The following is a 15,740-nucleotide window of genomic DNA, read 5'->3' as shown; positions in this document are numbered from 1 at the left end:
TAAAATAGAAAGGAATACTTCAATTTATAAAGCACCTTTCATGACCGTGGGATGTTCCAACGCAGTTTACAGTTTCTGATGTACTTTTTGAGTAGTCAATGTTATAATATTGGAAATGCGTCAGCTAATTTGAAAGCCATAAACAGCAATTTTTAAAATGACCAGCCAATCCCTTTGAGATGAGAGTTCAGAGATAAATATTGATCAACGTGAAAACTTCTTTCCAGAATCTTTAACGTTGCTTGAGGAGGCAGACAAGCCCTCAGTTTAATATGTTGTGAAAGAGACAGCATCTGCAACAATGCAGCACTGCCCTCAGTTCTGCACTGGAGGGTGAGCCTCGATTCTGGGTTCAAGCACCTGAAGTGGGGCTTGAAGTAGAACTTTCTGATTCAGAAGTAAGAGTACTACCAACTGAGCCATGGCTGACATCGTACGATCAAATATAGCACGTTGACTCAGGAATGGCTCAGACATGAGATAGGGCTACTTGGGTAAGGTGCCATTGACTGCAGATCTGCATCTTTATCACTGTAGGCACGGTTGCAAGGAAGAAAATGTGGCAGCTAATTTGTGCACAGCAAGCTCCCACAAACAGAAACACTAATGATTAGATAATCTGTTTTAATGGCGATGACTGAGGGATAAATATTACTGTGGACACCAGGGATAACACCCCGCTTCTAATTCGAAATATGCCATGGGGTCTTAAACATTGATTGAAAAACAAATTTGATTGAATTTTTTGAGCATGTGACCAGGTGTAGATGAGGGTAGCGCAGTTGATGTAGGTTACATAGATTTCAGCGAAGCCTTTGACAAGGTCCCACACGGGAGACTTTTAAAGAAGGCAAATGCACATGGGATACAGCGTAACTTGATACAGTGGATTCAAAATTGGCTTAGCTGTGGGAGACAAAGTGTGATGACATACGGCTGCTTTAGTGACTAGAAGCCAGGGCCTAGTGGTATACCACAGGAATCTGTGCTGGGTCCCATATTGTATGACATAGATGACTATGTGGCGGGCAGGATCAGTAAGTTTGGGGATGACACAAAGATTGGCCGGGTGGTTAACAGTGAGGTTGAGTGTCTTGGGTTACAGGAAGATATATATCATATCATATATAATTTACAGTGCAGAAGGAGGCCATTCGGCCCATCGAGTCTGCACCGGCTCTTGGAAAGAGCACCCTACCCAAGGTCAACACCTCCACCCTATCCCCATAACCCAGTAATCCCACCCAACACTAAGGGCAATTTTGGTCACTCAGGGCAATTTATCATGGCCAATCCACCTAACCTGCACGTCTTTGGACTGTGGGAGAAAACCGGAGGAAACCCACGCACACACGGGGAGGATGTGCAGACTCCACACAGACAGGGGTGAGGGGTGCAGCACTAGGTGGACTGCAGCAGAAGTGGAGATAGTTGATAGCACACAGGTGGAGTGGATGGTCTTTGTGATGCAAAGGATATGGGGTCTGAAGCTCACCATAGGGCTCAGTTGGATGTTGAGATTCTGAACAGTGTGGTTCAACCTGAGACAGTGGCTAGGTAGGGTATTGGAGTTGGGAGCAAAGGAACAGAGCTTGTGGCTGGAGCTGAAGACAATGGGTTTGGTACTGTCAGTGTTCAATTGAAAGAAATGTTGGCTCATCCAAGAATGAGCACAAGCTCATTCAGATAAAACAAATCAGAGGCAGTACAGGGGTGGAGGGAGGTGGTGGTGAAGCAGACTTCAATGTTGGCAGGGCACATATGGTACCGGACATTGGATGATGTCACGGAGGGGCAACGCGTGAGAAAACAAACAGACGGACCACGGATAGATCTTTGGAGGATTCCAGAGGTAACAGGGCAGGAAAAGGATAAGAGAAACCATTGCAGCAAAGTCTGTAGTTTCAACTGGATGGTTAAGAATGGAACCAGTTGAGTGCAGTCCCATGAGAAAGGAATTTTGGAGGATGGCGTGGTCAACCTTGTCAATGGCTGTAGGCAGGCAGAGAAGAATGAGGAGGAATTGTGCACCATGGTCAGTCAGAAAGGATGCAATTTGTGAAGTTGATTAGGGCAGTTTCACTGCCGCAGCAGGGCAGAAAGTGGATTGGAGAATTCAAACATGGAGTTGCAGGAAACATGGGTTCAAGTCTTCAGAGAGGAAAGTGAGATTGGTGATAAAGTGGCAAGGACAGAGGTCATGGGTTATAGAACATACATTGCAGAAGGAGGCCATTCAGCCCATCGAGTCTGCACCGACCCATTTAAGCCCACACTTCCATCCTATCCCCGTAACCCAATAACCCCTCCTAACCTTTTATGGACACTAAGGGACATTTAGCATGGCCAATCCACCTAACCTGCACGTCTTTGGACTGTGGGAGGAAACCCATGCAGACACGGGGAGAACGTGCAGACTCCGCACAGACAGTGACCCAGCGGGGAATCAAACCTGGGACCCTGCCGCTGTGAAGCCATAGTGCTATCCACTTGTGCTACCGTGCTGCCCAAATGATGGCAGATTTGATAGGGGTTTTTGATAGTGCCTGAGGAGTAGGGGCAGGAGATCAGGCAGGGATGGTCAACATCGTGGTGAGTAAGCATTCGATTGTAGGAGGTGGAACTCATGGACCAGATGAGCTTTGAGGGGGGATGAGGCGAATCAAGCTAGACAAAGATGCAATTCTATAAGTAGAAACAAAATACTTTAAAAATCACCTGTATAAGTGAGACTGTGCCATCAGGGTTGCTGATTGTCTGTACCACTGTCTGAGAGGGGACGAGATGGGCAATATGTGTCTGCGGCTGTGTCTGCTGATCTTCAAAAGCATACAGCAGATCCTCTCTGCCATGCTGCTTGTAACAGTTCTTAACAATCGTCCTCAGTGCCTGTGTCCAGGAAACCTATGGGAGAAAATTCAACCTTCAAATATGGTCATGTAAAATATCAGATCACAAATTTGCTGCATTTGTCCTTCCCCCACCCCTGAAAAGCATTGATTCTTCACAGGAGTCATTAGATAGCAATCAGCAGCAGACCAATTTACATAGAATGCACAACTTGGAAACATTGGGCCCAGCTGTTCAGTGCTGGTGTTTATGCTGTGCACAAGCCTCCTCCTGGCAGTAACTCCCTGAGCATAACTATCCACTGCTTTCTCCCCCAAGTACTTATTGAGCTGCCCCTTAAATGCAATGTTATTTGCATGAACTACTCCTTGTGGCAGTAAGTTCCCCATTTTAACAGCTAACTGAATATAGATGAATCAGAGGCAATACATTTTGGTAGGAAGAATAATGAGTCCACACCCCTTGAAAAAAAAAATGTCTAAATGGAGTAGAGGAATAGAGGGGTCTGGTACAGACACACAGATCAATAAAAGTAGTGATGCAGGTTAATAAGGCCAGAAAACAATTCAGGAGAAACTTCTTTATCCAGAATGATTAGAATGTCGAACTCACTATCACAAGAAGCGGTCGAGACAAAGAGCACAAATGCTTTCCTAGGAGGTAAGATAAACGGATTAGGTGAACAGGGGTAAGAGGAGGTGCGTATGGAGCATAAGCAGCAATACAAAGCCATTGGGTCAAACAGCCTGTGATGTAAATAACGTAATTTCGCTCTCAGTAAAGTTTTTTCTCCGCTCCCAGGCAGGACATTGCTCGAGTGAGGCCAAGCGCAGGGAGGTTAAGGTGCTGCATTGGACAGTGCTCCCCAACCCAAGGCAGTGGCCCATTATCCCTGTATGTTAATACATCCGGGCTGAAAACAGCTAACAAGGTCCATTCCAAGTAAATGTGCCTGGAGAGGAATGATATCGATAACCAATTGTGGTGCTGCTGTTAGCTCAACAGCGATCTTAATTTGAGCAGTGCCAGGTCAGGATAGATTTTTTAAAAACTCATTAATGGGAAATGAATGTCACTGGTCAATATTTATCGCCCATCCTTAACTGCCCTTGAGAGATGGAGGTAAACCACCTTCTTGAATCACTGCAATCCTTGCGATCTGGGTACACCAACAGTGGTTAGGAAGGGAGATCGAGGAATTTGTTTTCGGTCAATGGTAACCACCCCCCAAGATTTATTGGTAATATATTCAGCAATGGTATTGAATTTCGTGGGGAGATAGTCAAGACACTCTCTTGTTGGAGATAGTCATTGCCTGGGCACTTGTATGACATGAATGTTCTTTGCCATTTAATAGTTCACGCTGAGAGTTGCCGAAGTTGTGTTGCATGTGGATTTGAGATGCTTCTTTACCTAAGGACGGATGGATAAGAGTTGTGAATCCATCCCTGCATTATTCATCATTTACCAGATTACTCCCGAGATATTCCTCATGGTCCAGCTGGATGAGGAACCTCTCAGTAGTCCGGTCAACAAAGACAAATTAGCTACCTATGCTCTGCAACATTGCACCATCACAAATCTGTCATGAAGCTGGCACAGCACGATTGCCAGAAAGAGTGCACAAAAATGCAGATCTGCCACTGGTAGGAGACATCACCCACCCAGAAAATGCCTCATCTCAAGGCAGCCAATCTGGACCAAACTGCCCAAGCTAGGCAGTTCTGCTGCGGAACGAAGGAAGGACCTGCGTAACAACATCAACAGCGCATCGCAGAATCATCAGTTGGTTGATGATCCCACGTTGGAAATTTCAGGCTTCAATCCTCTGCCCAGCGAATGGGTCCAGCTGAACAGATTTTGCAGTGGAGTCCGACCCTGCCGAAACAACCTCTCCTGTTGGGCACGCCGTGACTCACTTCTGTGCAACTGCGGCAAAGTGCAAACCATGGTGCAGATAATCGACAAGTGTCCCGATCTGCGCTTCAGCGGCGCTCTCACTGCCCAACACCAGGTTGATGAGGAGGCTGGCAACTGGCTAACGAATTTTAAATTTGACATCTAGCTGTTCCTCAGTATCATAGGGAACATGAGTTCAATGAATGAGAAATGGTTATCCCAAACTTCTTCTACACACAATGTGAAGTCTTTGTCATAGAACTTGGGTGCAGGGGTCATTCAGCCCCTTGACCGGCTCTGTCATTCAATTAAATTAACTATCTCAACGCCACTTTTCTGTGCCAGTCCCATATCCTTTGATATCACCAGTATCTAGGAAATCTGTCGATCTCGGTCTTGAACATACTCAAGGAGCATACAAGAGCTAGAAGCAGTAGACCATTGAGCCTGCTCTGCCATTCAATATGATCATGGATGGTCTTGGGCTTCAACTCCACTTTCCCTCTTGCTCCCCATAATCGCTCGATTCCGAAAGGCCAAGAATCTGTCTACCCAACCTTAAAAACAATCAGTGACGGATCATCCACAACCAGCTGGGGTGGGGATTTCCAAAGTTTCATAACCCTTTAAGTTGATTCCCTGACAAGTTGAAACAATCTCTCGGCACCTAACCCATCAAGCCCTCTTAGAATAGTGTACCTTTCAATGAGATCATTTCTCATTCTTCTAAACGCCAGAGAATATAAGCCCAATTTACTCAGCCTCTCATCCCAGGGACCTTTGCTGTACCACCTCCAATGCAACTATATTCTTCCTTAAATATGGAGACCTAAACTGCACACAGTATTTCAAGCGTGGTTTGACCAAAGCCCTGCTACAACTGTAACAAGACTCCTTTATTCTTTATTCGAGAATTGGCTGACTGGCAGAGAGTGGGGATAAAGGGGTCTTTTTCAGGATGGCAGCCAGTGACTAGTGGTGTGCCTCAGGGGTCTGTGCTGGGACCACAACTTTTCACAATATACATTAATGATCTGGAAGAAAGAACTGAAGGGCCTGTTGCTAAGTTTGCAGATGATGTAAAGATCTGTAGAGAGACAGGTAGTATTGAGGAACCGCAAGGTAGCTGCAGAAAGATTTGGACAAGCTAGGAGAGTGGGCAATGAAATACAATGTGGAAAAGTGTGAGATTATGCACTTTGGAAGGAGGAATTTAGGCGTAGACTATTTTCTAAATGGGGAAATGCTTAGGAAATCAGAAGTACAAAGGGACTAGGGAGTCCTTGTTCACGATTATCTTAAGGTTAATGTGCAGGTTCAGTCGGCAGGTAAGAAGGCAAATGCAATTTTGCATTCATGTCAAGAGGGCTAGAATACAAGATCAGGGAGGTACTTCTGAGGCTGTAAAAGGCTCTGGTCAGACCCCATTTGGAGTATTGTTAGCAGTTTTGGGCCCCGTATCTAAGGAAGGATGTGCTGGCCTTGGAGAGGGTGCAGAGGAGGTTCACTAGAATGATCCCTGGAATGAACAGCTTGTCATATGAGGAACGGTGAAGACTCTGGGTCTGTATTCGTTGGAGTTTAGAAGGGTGAAACTTACAGGATACTGCAAGGCCTGGATAGAGTGGACGTGGAGAGGATGTTTCCACTTGTAGGAAAAACTAGAACCAGAGGACACCATCTCAGACTAAAGGGACGATCCTTTAAAACAGAGTTGAGGAGGAATTTTTTCAGCCAGAGGATGGTGAATCTGTGGAATTCTTTGCCGCAGAAGGCTGTGGAGGCCAAATCACTGAGTGTCTTTAAGATAGAGCTAGATAGGTTCTTGATTAATAAGGGGGATCAGGGGTTATGGGGAGAAGGCAGGAGAATGGGGATGAGAAAATATTCCATGATTGAATGGCGGAGCAGGCTCGATGGGCCGAGTGGCCTAATTCTGTTCCTATGTCTTATGGTCTTATTCCTGTACTCCAATCCCCATGGCAATAAAAGCCAACACGCCATTTGCCTTCCTAATTGCTAGTGCATGCTAACTTTCTGCGTTCCTTTTGCCTGCTCTCTTACCCATCTACCTTGGATTCTACTCATTGAGACTCTTTTCCCCGTAAGAAAGCAGAACTCCAGAATATTTAAGTATCTTCAGTTTTATGGCGGAACTGCAATAGAATTGGGGGCCTTGGTAAAAATACATTCACCCAACTGTCACTACTCTCATGTTACAAAATGCTGATTCCTGAAAGGTAACAGGTGGGCTACAATGATTCACATTGAGGTGGGAAATCTAACAAGAACAGGGAGTGCAGAGTTGTAAATTACCTATGTTCGTTGTCGCCCTACAGTCTGGTTCAGGTCAGAAGTCCCTGCTATAGAGTACAAATGTGCCAATTCATTGATTCTGCTTACCCGCTGTTTCTGTTCCTCCGAGCGCACATCGCTGCGAACATTGGCCCACGGAATGTCCTCAGGCCACCACAAAGGGCGGCAGCTCTCCTTACCCCAGCCAGGCTTCCCGCGCCCTGTTGAGTATTTCAGCATCTCCGGAATGAACGCACGGAGCTGAGCCTGGAAGAGTCAAAGACAGAGAAGAATGGTAATATAGCCAGTTAAATATTCGTGGGGAATGGGTTTCTCAGCGATAGGGGATAGAAAGACAACGAACTTTGGCATAGTTAAACAGATAGCTGGAAATTGCTTTGGTGCAAGAGATTGAGGTGAACAAGAGACGGAGCTCTGTGGGGGATTTTAATTTAGGGAGCAGCGATATACATTCTTCTTCTGATCCTATATATTCATGGTTTGCTGGATATACCAACTTCAGCTCATGAAATTATGACTCCATTGTGGGGGGAGAGAAAAGCAATACTATATTTGATGAGTCAAAAAATGATGTCAAAAGCCCTGAGATTGAAGGTTTAAGTGGCATCACGCGTCCCTTCCACTGCATTCTATTATCTTTGAGGTCTTTTTAAATGTGCCTGTAAAAGTTGTTACTGCTAAGAGTCAGCATATATCTCAACTGAAGACATGATATGTAAATCTTTCTTACTGAAGAGGAGATTAATTCACATTAATTTATTTGGAATTTTCTCATCCAAAAAGTAGGTATTTCAAAAAACTACCTGGTCTCATCCATTAATAATGTCCATCATTCTGCCATTCGCACTTCCTCTACACACATCTTTTAAGTTTCTTTAGTAAAACCGGTAAGTGCTGGAAATACTCAAGCAGGTCTGGCAGCAATTGTGGAACAATAAACACATTTTAACATTTCAAATCCAATACTGCTGGACGTTAACTTTGTTTCTCTCTCCACAGATGCTGAGATTTTCCAACATTTTCTTTTTATTTCAGATCTCCAGTATCCTCCACAGGGCTTTTGCTTTTATTCTTGTTTCTTTACTTGCCTCATTACCACTCCCTTTGGGCCAGCACCTCCACTCTTAATCTCATCCTTTTACAGATCTTCCCTTTTGACTTGCTTAAAATCTATTGCATTTCTAACTTTTCTCAATGTTGGTGAAAGGTCACCGACTTCACAGTACGAGAACGAGGGGGCACAGCTTTAAAGTGATTTGCAAAAGAAGCAAATGTGATGGAGTAAAAGCTTTTTCACATAATGGGTGGTTGGGGTCTGGAATGCACGGCCTGGAAGTGTGGTGGAGGCGGGTTGAATCAAGACATTCAGGAGGGCATCAGATGCATACTTGAATGGAAACAATGTGCAGGGGTACGGGAAAAGGCAGGGGAGTGGGACAAAGCCAAATTGCTTGTTTGGAGAGCCGGTGCAGACACGATGGGTCGAATGGCCTCCTTCTGTGCTGTAACAATTCTGTATTTCCAGCATTATGTTATTATTCCATCATCCAGTATTTTGCTTTGATGCATCAATCATGTGATTATGTCGATTATTTACATTCAGATCTGATTAATGCAACAATTGAACTAGATTTAGGTCATCGGTGTGTAAGACAAATAGATTCATTGTCCATGCACTCAGTTTCCATTCTTGCTAAGAAACTAAATCCTTTGGGTGGCACGGTGGTTAGCACTGCTACCTACAGCGCTGAGGACCCAGGTTCGATCCCGGCTCTGGGTCACTGTCCGTGTGGAGTTTGTACATTCTCCCCGTGTCTGCGCGGGTTTCACCCCCACAACCCAAAGATGTGCAGGTTAGGTGGATTGGCCACGCTAAATTGCCCCTCAATTGGGAAAAAATAATTGGGGTACTCTAAATTTATCAACAAAAAAAACCTAAAACCTCATGCCCCATGGTTATTTCTATCAAGTTTTCTTTCTTCACGACCTCCCTCATCAGTTCAATTTTCTTCCCATTTGTCTCTTTTTGTGCTGCAAGCACAAACTCTTTCTGGGCTATGTGAGCACAGAATGACAATTGCCAGTGAAGGGGCAAGAAACCAGTGGCTTGAACTGTTTTCAGCCTGTAGTGAACTGGCACATTATTAACTGGGACCTCTTTGAAGACGGGATGATCCAGCACAATTAAAACTTTGAAGTTTTCTTGATGGCTCACCGGGAAAGTTGCAGCTTAAACCCTTAAGTGTCGCTGTTTAAATGATCTTAGTTGGGGGTAGAGTGTGTTAGTTCACCATTTGGTTCCTTTCTCAAATGTCTGCCCTTCACATGTGAGCCTATACTTGGAATGTAGAGAAGATAGCTGATTTGGATGGACGGTGCAAAAAGATAGATGTTGCAGTGAAACATGACCCTCCCCTAACATCCACACAAAAATATTTTCAGCTGGGATCAACAAACAACTGGGAACAGGTTCCTTCCTAACTCAACAAAATCCTACCTCAGCCCGCATGGGGTCTCCGAGGCGAGGCTGCTCGGTTCCTGCCTTGGGTAACTCTGGTAGGAACATAGTTAAGTGAGTTGAACTGCACACTTAAATATGCAAATCTGGGTCTGGCCCATTGGGGCGGGATCCAGATAGTGACCTCTTACAAGAACACGTTGGATCTTGTGAGGCATAACAAGAGTCATAAATCTCGTGAAAGTTCTCCCACGAGATATACCGGCCTCCCCCATCCCAAGTCAGGAGCAGCGAGGCCGTTAGATCATGCCCAAAGTGTAACCGCAGTGACAACACTGTGCTCCACTGTACCACGCATCAATTTTCTCATATTACCCCAGCCCCGTCCATTAGGAAACTGCCAGTCAACGATGTGGATTCAAACTCCTTTTCTGTATGATAAATAACAGTCCACACTTGGTGTAGCATTAAAGCCAAAGGACCCAGCTAATCTCAGGCAGAACTGCGCAGCTTTGCTACAACTGAGCTTGGTAACCCATGGCCAGGATTGTGTTAAGATTTTTTATGTTAGGCATTCTGCTTGGCTGCAACTGGGTACAAGTTAATGTACATTTGCTTTTTTTCAAAATGTTTTTTAAAAAATTTAGAATACCCAATTATTTTTCTCCAATTAAGGGGCAATTTAGTGTGGCCACTCCATCTACTCTGCACATATTTGCGTTGTAGGGGTGAGACCCACGCAGGGGAGAATGTGCAAACTCCACACGGACAACAACTCGGGGTTGGGATCGAACCCGGATCCTTCGCGCTATGAGGCAGCAGTGCTAACCACCGTGCCACCCTGCTGCTGCATTGACTAATGGCACACTCGATCTGCATTTGAAAGTAATGTATTCTCCGTCAAGCATATTGAGAGTTGTAGCAGAAATGTGCTAAAATGCTATAGAAATGCAGATCGAGTCCAAACACAATCACCCAGGCAGAGAGAGAGCGAGACTGACTTTCATTTGAATCTAGCTTGGCAGAATCAACGGTCAGCTTTTTCACAAAATGGCCATTCCTGGAGATGAATAAACCTCAATTACCAATGGAGGATTACAGTTTTAGTAACCTGCTTTGTGTGTTTTTTTTCCAAACTACCTCCTCTCCTTAACTGCTCCAAGGATCCTTTGGCCAGTTTCCAGATGGTTTTAATTATAGTGGTGGGAGTGCACAGGGGCTGCAGCAGCTTGAGGCTCTTGTTAGGAGGGTCCTTTTATATAATCCGCAGGGACACAATCAGCAAACAGCATCATACCTGGCTCAGCCCAACACGCTAATTAGTAGCTCACGGCAACCGCCTCACCTGGCCCACTCAGTAACAAGGAAAATAAAATACACGCACACTTGCGCTGCTGGCATTCACTAAACACAAGGTACTGCTGAAATTAGGGGTGGCACGTGACCATGGCACACCTGCCCACAAGTGCTACCTAAAGACAGCCAGCAACAAATTCATTTCCCACAAGACGCCAATCCTCAGCTTAATTAAAAGGCAAGACGTGTATTTTTCTATGCTGTGTTTTAGCACGATTCAACTGAAGAAGCTGTCAACTGCCCAACGAAACTAGCCTGGGTGAGAACTTGTGACACTTCAGTTTCTTTAATGAATCCCTATGCACTTGGCACCAGTCATCCATTGCACGCAAGAGAGGCGAGAGGCAGTAGCAGCTGGAGATATATTCAACCTAATTTTCGTGCCTCATCTAAATAATATATTCTTTCTCCTCTCTTGAAGGCATTCACTTATACTGGGGTCCAGTCCCACAGGTATCTACATCACTCTGGTACTTTTGCTAAGGTGGTCAACTCTTTGTATGCGACTCTTAATGGTGACTGCTGGAAGTTATCCAACCAAGCCATCAAAGCCAAGTTGATACTGTTTCCACCCAACATATGTACAGTTAAAATCATAGAATGGCTGCAGCGCTGAAGGCCATTCAATCGATCATGTTTGTGTTGGCTCTCAGCAAGAGTAACCCAGTTAGTCCCACTCCCCTGTCATTTCCCTGAAAATTCTCTCTCCTCAGTTCCTGATTCAGTTCCCCTTTGAAAGCCACAATTGAACCTGCATTCAGCAAACTCTCAGGTAGTGCATTTCAGATACTAACCACTTGCTGTCTATGCCGCCCCTGTTGCTTCTTTTGCCAATCACTAAATCAGGGTCCTCTTGTTCTCAACTCTTCAGTCAATGGGAACAGTTTCTCTCTACCTGCTCAGTCTAAACCCGCCATGATTTTGAATATCTCTATCAAATCGCCTCTCCAGGTGCTGGATGAGATGTCAATCAAGCGGGCTGCTTTGTCCTGGTGCACAGCTCTTTGGGTGTTGTTGCTAATTTGCTTTGTAGTGTTAATTGAGGGAAGAATGTTGGCCAGGACAGTGGGTGAATTCCTTGAATAGTGCGATAGGCTCTATGTCCAATAGAATGAAAGGAGGGGAGAAGCAGGGCTTGACTTAAATCATAGAATTCCTACACTGCAAAGGAGGCCATTCAGCCCATTGAGTCTGCATCGACCAAACCGCACTCCAACCCATAACCCACACATTACTGGACACCAAGGGGCAATTTAGAATGCCTAATTTCGCAGTTAGGAAGGCAAATGCAATGTTAGCATTCATGTTGAGAGTGCTAGAATACAAGACCAGGGATGTACTTCTGAGGCTGTATACGGCTCTGGTCAGACCCCGTTAGGAGTATTGCGAGCAGTTTTGGGCCCCTTATCCAAGGAAGGATGTGCTGGCCTTGGAAAGGGTCCAAAGGAGGTTCACAAGAATGATCCCTGGAATGAAGAGCTTGTTGTATGAGGAACGGTTGAAGACTGGGTCTGCACTCGTTGGGAGTTTAGAAGGACGAGGGGGGATCTTACTGAAACTTACAGGATACTGCGATAGATTGGAAGTGGAGAGGATGTTTCCACTTGTAGCAAAGACTAGAACGAGAGGACACAATCTCAGACTAAAGGGATGATCCGTTAAAACAGAGATGAGGAGCAATTTCTTCAGCCAGAGGGTGGTGAATCTGTGAAACTCTTTGCCATAGAAGGCTGTGGAGGCCAAATCGCTGAGTGTCTTTAAGACCATAACACATAGGAGCAGAATTAGGCCACTCGGCCCATCGAGTCTGCTCTGCCATTCAATCATGGTTGATATTTTCTCATCCCTATTCCCCTGCCTTCTCCCCCAAACCCCGGAAGACAGCGATCGATAGGTTCTTGACTAATAAGGGGATTGGGGGTTATGGGGAGAAGGCAGGAGAATGTGATGAGAAAAATATCAGCCATGATTGAATGGCAGAGTAGACTCGATGAGTCAAGTGGCTTAATTCTCCTCCGATGTCTTATGGCCTTATTCACTTATCCTGCACATCTTTTGACACTGAGGGGCAATTTAGCATAGCCAATCCACCTAAATTGCAGATCTTTGGACTGTGGGAGAAAACCAGAAGAAACCCACGCAGACGCAGGGAGAAAGTGCAAACTCCACAGTCACCCAAGGTTGGAATTGAACCCGGGTTCTTGGCGCTGTGAGGCAACAGTGCTACTCACTGTGCCCCGTGCTTGTTTCATTAACAGGATGGCACCTCCAACCCTGTAGTGATTGTTCAGAACTACATCACGTAGCAGCATGGATCATGCACTCAAGTCCTGAAATGGAGTTTGAACTCAAAACCTCGCAAACTGTGTGGTACTGAGACGTACAGGCCAGAACAGCCCCGGTTTTTAATCACCTACCTGACCCAACTGACTTCATACTGGCACGGGTGACTTTCAAAATTCAAGGATAGATGTAGCTGATGAAAACTTTGTGCATGTGAAAAAGAGAGGGGGAACCAGCACTCGAAAAAGTCCTCATTTTAAAAGTATAATACACAGGGAAGCCGCACATGAAGCCGGGCCAGTGGGCTAAGGCACAGAGGTGGCAGGTGACCAGTAAAAATCAATATTTTTCGGAAGGAACATGTGATGCAGAGGAAGAGGGATGAGGAGAACAGCAGTTATGAAGAAAACTGAGGCAGAGAAGAAAAGAGTCCACTTGTGCCGAAGCTTTCAGAAGACTCAGCTCTACTTCCTCCTCTCCTTCTCCCTTATGCCTCGTCAATGCAAAACAGGCTCAGCTCACCTGCGTCATTTTGTCCACAGAGACTGGGATTCCATCAATAGTCAGTGGTGGAAGGTCAGAATTAATCTCCTGAGGCGGGGGAGCATGCTCTGCCAATGCTGACTCCAGATCTTCCAGGATCATGCTTTTATACTTGCGTACCTGTGGGAAAGCCAGAGATTTTAGGTAAACAACCTGCAGGGTGGCGGCCGAGGGAACCGGTGCTAGGCAACAGCAGCAATGGCCTACGCCAGCAAAACATGGTCGCATCTGCTGCTGTGAATCAGAGGGAAGGTGATGAGGGAGGATACTAACCAGCACAGGCAACCAGGAATCGGAACAAAGCCACAATAATTACTATCAGAGTACTGAACAGCCACGTCAGTGTTTCAAGGACAAATATCTCCAAGGAGGGATTGTCACATATCTCTCCTCCTCTCATCTCCCCCAATGCTGTATTTTGTTAGTGGATCTGCACGGACGGTGGTGCATTGCACACAAGCAACCAATCGTCACACTTATCTGTCGATGCCAACATGGATTTAGGTTCCAATCCCAATACCTACAAGATGAGGGGTCACGAATGGGGCAGGGGTGGCAGGGAATATACCTCCTTCCCCACAGGGTGGACCAAGTCTGTCTCAACCATCCACCGCACCCTCTCAAAAAAGGAAGAAATTATGTTTAAAAACAGCAATGGATTTGCATGAGGGGAAAGTATATGAACTAAACTGCACAAATGTTCAGGGTGCGTCAGTACATTAGAGAGATGGAGGGGGAAAAATTAAAGATATTGGGATTTCTGAATTGAAGCTGTACTTGGAGGCAGAATGCCGAATGGCGAGGAACACAGCAATTTACATCTGTGGAAGGAAATCAAAGGAAAGAAAATGAACTACCTTTGACACAAGGGGTAAAATGGCCAATCATCCCATGCTTTGTTACAGCCCGAACACTAACCTTCACTACACCCCAATTAATAGCAACGCCAGGTGTGTGTTTTAAAAAGCAGATGCCGGCTTCAGCTCCCCAGGGGAATACCTAAACAAGTAAATTCACATCTACCTGCACATTTGCCAACACAATCCTACCCATGACCGACAACATCTTGCACTGTTTCTCTGAAATGCATTGTAATGCAATCCCTCTGCAGGGAATAACCCCCCCCCCACCCCCTCTCTTGCAGAACAGCCTAGAGGCTCACAGCCCACCCACGCCCTGACATTTACAATTGGGCCATCTGATTACTGGATGCATTTTCAGTGGAAACTCAACTCTCAGCCTGGATTTATTCAGAGGAAATAACAGCCTGTCCCAATGGCAGATGGGAAGTGGTTATCCAGGAGTCAGCTCAAAGATGAAAACGGTTTTGCTGCATGAAGCATTGCACATCGGCCTATGTGCCCCTTCAAGTTGCTGTTCAGTGTTAATGGAGACAGAATGGAGTTTCTTCACTGGCTATTACAAAGCATTAATGCCCCTGGGCTATAGATGATGGAGGAACTAACTATTGCGGGGTTGGGGGGTGCTCACTTCAGTGTGATCTATAGACATTACTGGAATTGGCAGGGTGGCGATCTCACAGAAACACAGCACGGCACACAACCCAGGTGGACAGCTTAAAAGCAAATTACTGCGGATGCTGGAATCTGAAACGAAAGAGAAAATGCTGGAAAATCTCAGCAGGTCTGGCAGCATCTGTAGGGAGAGAAAAGAGCGAACGTTTCGAGTCCGATGACTCTTTGTCAAAGCTCAGGTGGACAGGTATCTGGAACCAAATCACTGACCCTTCAGCTTGTGAACCACTGCTGAACTTGGCACCTCGCTGTTCTGCCAGGGGGTACAGAGCCTAAAATGAGGGGCAAGACAGAAGAGGAACACAGGCACACACCCGCATGCAGGCGACTGTGACTTACCACATTCTCATTATTTGTGACTTACCACATTCTCAAGAGGAGCAGCTCCAAACACTTTGAAAACTGGGTTTGGTTTGGAGGGCGAGATACACAGCACGATGGCCTGCTGGCCAACTCTGGTTGTGTATTCGTCTAAGGTGGCCCGCAGTTTCCTGAGGGAG

General features: G+C 45.7%; 1 protein-coding gene across 7 annotated transcripts in view; it reads right to left on the bottom strand.

The window, feature by feature from the left end:
- Nucleotides 1-15,740, bottom strand: part of nrf1 (nuclear respiratory factor 1) — a 75,561-nt gene that overhangs the window by 39,012 nt on the left and 20,809 nt on the right. For all 7 annotated transcript variants that reach the window (XM_072471131.1, XM_072471136.1, XM_072471135.1 and 4 more), the window contains 4 exons: nucleotides 15,605-15,731; nucleotides 13,685-13,825; nucleotides 7,153-7,311; nucleotides 2,719-2,904 (listed from right to left, as the gene is read on the bottom strand). In XM_072471131.1, coding sequence (XP_072327232.1) covers nucleotides 2,719-2,904; nucleotides 7,153-7,311; nucleotides 13,685-13,825; nucleotides 15,605-15,731 — 613 coding nt within the window. The remainder of the gene's footprint in view (nucleotides 1-2,718; nucleotides 2,905-7,152; nucleotides 7,312-13,684; nucleotides 13,826-15,604; nucleotides 15,732-15,740) is intronic.

This window comes from Scyliorhinus torazame, chromosome 13, assembly GCF_047496885.1.
Source record: "Scyliorhinus torazame isolate Kashiwa2021f chromosome 13, sScyTor2.1, whole genome shotgun sequence".
NCBI classification, from domain to species: domain Eukaryota; kingdom Metazoa; phylum Chordata; class Chondrichthyes; order Carcharhiniformes; family Scyliorhinidae; genus Scyliorhinus; species Scyliorhinus torazame.
The sequence above is the reverse complement of the archived record's forward strand: the minus strand, read 5'-3'. Positions and strand labels throughout refer to the sequence as shown.